Source organism: Sycon ciliatum, chromosome 4 (genome assembly GCF_964019385.1).
Source record: "Sycon ciliatum chromosome 4, ocSycCili1.1, whole genome shotgun sequence".
NCBI lineage: Eukaryota > Metazoa > Porifera > Calcarea > Leucosolenida > Sycettidae > Sycon > Sycon ciliatum.
In genome coordinates this window covers 41,732,435-41,738,061 of record NC_088646.1, presented here as the reverse complement: position 1 = coordinate 41,738,061, position 5,627 = coordinate 41,732,435, and the positions used below count along the sequence as shown (strand labels likewise).

Sequence of the window (5,627 nt, the reverse complement as noted above, 5' to 3'; positions counted from 1 at the left end):
GAATCTATTCGCCAATCGTATTCCGCGCGAAGGTTCTACTTCAGGAGATCTGGAAACTGAAGTGCAATTGGGACGATGTCTTGCCAGCAGCTATTCTTACAGAGTGGCATGAGATAGCTCATGACTTATCCGCAGCCAGCCAAACCAGAATACCAAGACTTGCGAGTTTCACCTCCAACGTTGAACCAAGGTATGAGCTCCATGTTTTCTGTGACGCATCAAAGGCAGGCTACGGAGCTGTGGCGTACTATCTCGACGAACGTGTCTGTTCGCTTACTCTTTGCCAAGTCTCGTGTGGCACCGTTAAAGGAAACAACAATACCAAGGTTGGAGTTACTCGCAGCCACGCTAGGTGCTCGAATGATCAACTTCTTACGGAAAGAACTCCCTCTTCAGCTCACTACGTACTTGTGGTCAGATTCTCAATGTGTGCTGGGATGGGTGAAAGGGAAGGGCAAGGATCTGCCGACGCTCGTAGCACATAGGGTCGCAGAAATCCGCCGCAATGAAGACGTACAATTCTGTTATGTGAACACAAGAAGCAATCCTGCCGATCAACTCTCACGAGGCACCACGACTGCAACCCTCCTCAAAAGTAATCTGTGGTGGACAGGACCCGAGTGGTTGGCGGACATGCAATGGGCACCGGATACTGATCCTTGTCAAGAAGAAGTCGTTCACGCCGCGTTGTCGGGGGAGGGTCCTGCGGAGCAACAGGCGAGCAACCCCCCACCGGCTGGTATTCGTATTGAGAAATCATCATCCTTCGCGAAAGTGATCAGGGTTACAGCATGGGTACAGCGTTTCATAAACTCAGCACGAAAGTCTCGACCGACATCACCATACTTATCGGTTGACGAGCTTCAGACCGCGGAAATGCTTTGGCTGAAACATGCGCAAGCCACTGATTACTCAGCAGAACTGGAAGCCATCAAGAACAACAAGAAAACCAAGAGCGACTTAATGTTCAAGTTGGGTCTCTTTATTGATAAAGAAGACGGCCTAATCAAGTGCAGAGGCAGGATGAAGAATGCAGAACTGCCATCAAATGCTAAATTCCCGATTCTCCTCTGCGGAAAGAGTGCGCTGACGAGATTGATCATTTCCGATGTACACCAGAGAGTTCTCCACGCCGGCGCTAGTCACACGCTTGTGGAATTACGTAAACGCTTCTGGGTGACACGAGGTAGAAAAGAGGTCACGAATGTAGTTAATCAGTGCAAGGTATGCAAACGGTTTGAGGGTGGCCCCTTTGCAATGCCCAAGTTCGCACCTCTCCCCAAAGAACGGGTAACCCGCAGCGCACCATTTGTCAGGACTGGCATTGATTACTTTGGGCCCCTGACTGTTAAAGCCAATGGAGAAAACAAGAAAGTTTGGGTGGTACTGTTCACTTGTCTGGCAACACGGGCTTTGCACTTAGAGCTTGTCCTAGATATGACTACTGACAGCTTTCTAATGGCGTTTAAGCGATTCGTCGCTCGCCGCGGTACACCGGCTACAATCGTGTCTGATAATGCTAAACAGTTTAAATTGGCAGACGTCACAATGGAGCAATTGTGGAAATCCATTAATACCAATGCGAATGTATTCTCGACACTTGCCACTATGGGTATTGAATGGCGGTTCATCGTTCAACTATCACCATGGATGGGAGGGGTGTATGAACGCCTCGTCCAGTCCGTAAAACGAATGCTCAGGAAATCCCTCGGTAAACGAATTCTAAAGGCTGAGGAACTTTGCACACTGCTAACAGAAGTAGAGGGAATTCTGAACAGTAGACCTCTCACGTATGTGGGTGAGGATTTCAATGGGTTTATCCTCACACCAGCGCACTTCTTGTGCCTCAACAATACTCTAACACTGCCGGGTGAGCAGTTAGATACGAATGATCCAGATTTCTGTGTCAAAGCCTCGGGTGATTTACTTCTCCAGAAGTTCAATGAATGTCAGCAGCAGCTGAATCGCTTCTGGCAATTATGGCAAGACGAGTATCTAGCATCACTGAGAGAGCGTGGCGATTACCAGCTACGACAAGGACGTATTCGCGCCAATGACGAGCCGGCAGTTGACACAGTTGTCATCATCCGCGAGGAAACACTGCCCCGAGTTAGCTGGCCAATCGGCCGCATTGTGAAACTGCACGAATCTTCAGATGGTGAGACAAGATCCGCCACCATTCAGCTCCCTACTGGTAGGACAGTCAGACGGTCACTATGTCATCTTTACCCACTGGAATGTCCATCAACACCAGCTCAGGTGAGTAGTGAACCCGAACCAGTATCGGCGACTGAGAGTGCATCCAGTAGTGACGCCACCGGCACGACTCGGCCCAAGCGGCACGCAGCAGCTCGGTTTCAAGAACAGCTAGGTGAGCTTATACGAGACGGAGCAGTTTAGTAACAAGAATGAGTGCACTGAATAGTAAGCTACCGTATATTCTCTATTATAAGCGCCGTGCTTATATTTTTTCAACACCCCTCTACCCCGTGCTTATATAGGAGACCGCGCTTATATTGGAGACTTGTACAATTCGTTTTCGCAAAGCTTCCCTTTCTTTACTTATCTTTGATATTTATGACCCACCCAAGTTGGGTGGTGTGCTGCTTTGCTGCTTCGAATTGTAGTTAGACCGCTTTGTCAAATATCGTACTGGTCTCGTCATCGTCCAGTAACAATCGACATTCTTTGTTCCGTTGGGACTGTAGCTTTTGCTCGTTTTCGTTGCGCTTGCCTTCCCCTCTTTGGTCTTTCCATAACCTTGAACCTTCCAAGTTGGAAGGCTGTCGGTTAGCGCTACGGAGATGTGTTGAAGCTAGGTGTCAGGACGTCGAATGTTTCAGTACTCTGTCAGTTTTGTGCCTAGTTATTGCACTTTCTGACTGTATAAAGTATCATGTTACAGTGATGGAGAGTTACTAGACACCCTTAGCAAACAACGATAACGCTATTTTTTACGGTACTCGTACCTTGATCACCCATATAGCGTTGAAGCTGCAGCGTATAAACGTTATGGGGGCTGATTTATCGTTGTGACCAACGGTACGTGTTTTGGCCAAATATTGCATAGTCCATACGCATTTCACCTTGTATCGCGTATATGGTGACAAAAATGGTTGTACCGCGCGAAATCAAAGCTACTCTCGTGGCAACAGCGTACTAAAAATAGCGTGCATCTTGCTAAAGGTCGAACCCAAATCACGGTATTTTCCCCCTTACGATAATACCGTTACAACATAACGTTTTTTGCTAAGGGTGTCTACTCTTAACTCGTATCCATATGTCCTTTTCTCTTCTACAAAATTTTAAATTTTATTATTTTAAATTTAAATTTTTTTGTTTTTGTTTTTTTGTTTTCAATGTCATTATTATTTCAAATTATACAATGTATACAAGGTGCAAGCCTCTTTTAGGGGCAAAAAATTAACACAATGTATTAAAATGCAATACAACATACACTGGAGAAGAAATCAGGAAAATAAAATATGAGCTCAAAAATGGAACGAAAAATAGCAAATAGAATCAAAACTCACGATGGAATCAAACTCACGATGGAATCAAACTCATGATGGAAACTACAAAACCCAATGAGTTGGAAAACCAACCACAGAATTAGATATTGGGAATAGAGTCAGACACAACAACGACCGAAATCAGTACACCAAAAATCTGTCCTACAAAAAACAAAGGAACAAGAAAAACAAGAAAGACGAAGTACAAAGAATCCCCAAAAAAGAGGGGAGAACGGGATGAAAGATTTTAATTTATTGTTATTATTTTAATTAATTATTATTATTACTGTCTGTTACTGTCTCTTAGTCTGGATAATGGCAGCAATCAGTTCAGCGAATCTGATCGCTAGAGAGGTACACTCCCATAAGTCTTGCTATCGTTCATGCACTTATGCAGAGACTCTCGCTAGGATCGTGGTTTCCACGACGTTCCCACACAAAGGTGCATGTCTTCATTTTGGTCCTTTCATGTCGGCCGATATTTATACAAGTATATTTTGTTAATACACAGACAGAAGAATGGCAGTTGCTGTTTCGTAACTCTGAGTTTCATGAACTGAATCAATCCGATCAGACGAACATTGATACTGACCTGGGCCTGAGAGTGCTACTAAAATTATACCGTGAATGAGGCAAGCCCAGTGTAACAATTACCAGGCCCGTGGGACTGCCCTTTTCAAAATTTAATAATAATAATAATAATAATGTGACAATCGACATTCTTTGTTCCGTTGGGACTGAAGCTTGTGCTCGTTTTCGTTGCGCTTGCCTTCCCCTCTTTGGTCTTTCCATAACCTTGAACCTTCCAAGTTGGAAGGCTGTCGGTTAGCGCTAAGGAGATGTGTTGAAGCTAGGTGTCAGGACGTCGAATGTCTCAGTACTCTGTCAGTTTTGTGCCAAGTTGTTGCACTTTCTGACTGTATATAGTATCTAGTTACAGTGGTGGAGAGTTACTCTTAACTCGTTTCCATATGTCCTTTTCCTTTCTACTTTTAATAATAATAATAATAATAAATAATGTGATATGTGGCGGGATATGGAGTGTGTGAGAAAGTGTTAGTTATCTGTGCATTATTACGCGATGTTCCGAGTCGTGGAATCAGGTGACAAAACATACTCCATATCGCGCTACATATCACATGGCAATTAGTCCGCAGGGCTTGCCACATTCATGATATATATATATAGCAGTACTCTCAGGGCAGGGTCAGTATCAATCTTCGTCTGATGATCGATCTAGTTCGTGAAACTCAGAGTTACGAAACCGCAACTGCTCGTTCTTCTGTCTGTGTATTCCGCTCTTTGCCTTCGGCAAATTGAGCCGTCTACGGACAGTGGATGAAGTCACATGGTATATTTTGTTATCATGAACACCGCCCTATGGGAGAAACACGTGGAGAACATAACGGCATAAAACAAGACATTCAAGGCGGATGACGCACATTATAAGGATGATGTGCCGCACTGTGTACCGTACTAACCATTCCAGAATGGCCAATCATCAGACAAAATAGTCGAGTGCAAGTAAGAACAAGTAAGTCCGAACAGGGATGGCTACAGTGTGCGATGTGTAGAGTTATGGTCCGCGCGTTATGGTCTTTCTTGAACCAGCTGCAAACCAAGATCGAATTCGTTTTTTTGGGGGGGGGGGTGTGCTTTGGCACCCCAAACACCCCTTCGTATGCCCCTGGTGTGGTCGTGTCCGTTGCGGAAGTACTGTTAAAAATAGTTCATTCCCTTTGTTTGACCATACCTGGTCTTTGGGTCACAATATACACAGAGGTTAAATATCAGCATTGTCTAATATTTTGCGGAACTATTTCCCTAGTTCGAATCAAAGTTGATGCCGCATTTCTTTATGTTTAGGTGCTGACACACACACTGCATTTTCAGCCACTCAGCCACAGCATTGCTGTAAACCATTACGTTGACTTGCATTTGAAAGTTGAAGTAAATGCACTCCTTCTAAGGCCGACTCCGGTGTGCTTGGCACGGTTTTTTCTCATATCAGTCTTTATACACGTAATTAATTAACTCGTCTCATCAGGTTTCCTTTGTGTATTTTGTGGTCACATGTAATTCTAGAACATATAATTATTAGTATTATTGCTTTGA

At 44.4% G+C, this 5,627-nt stretch overlaps 1 protein-coding gene across 1 annotated transcript; it reads left to right on the top strand.

Moving 5' to 3' along the window:
- The first annotated feature begins 1,437 nt into the window (after positions 1 to 1,437).
- Positions 1,438 to 2,400, top strand: LOC135813576 (uncharacterized). The gene has a single exon (XM_065326667.1). It carries the CDS (start codon positions 1,438 to 1,440, stop codon positions 2,398 to 2,400), a length of 963 nt encoding a protein of 320 aa, XP_065182739.1.
- Positions 2,401 to 5,627: the final 3,227 nt, after the last annotated feature.

What these genes read in the sequence shown, in the direction of transcription:
- LOC135813576 (XM_065326667.1), top strand. Translation starts at nt 1,438, where the DNA reads ATGACTACTGACAGCTTTCTAATGGCGTTTAAGCGATTCGTCGCTCGC.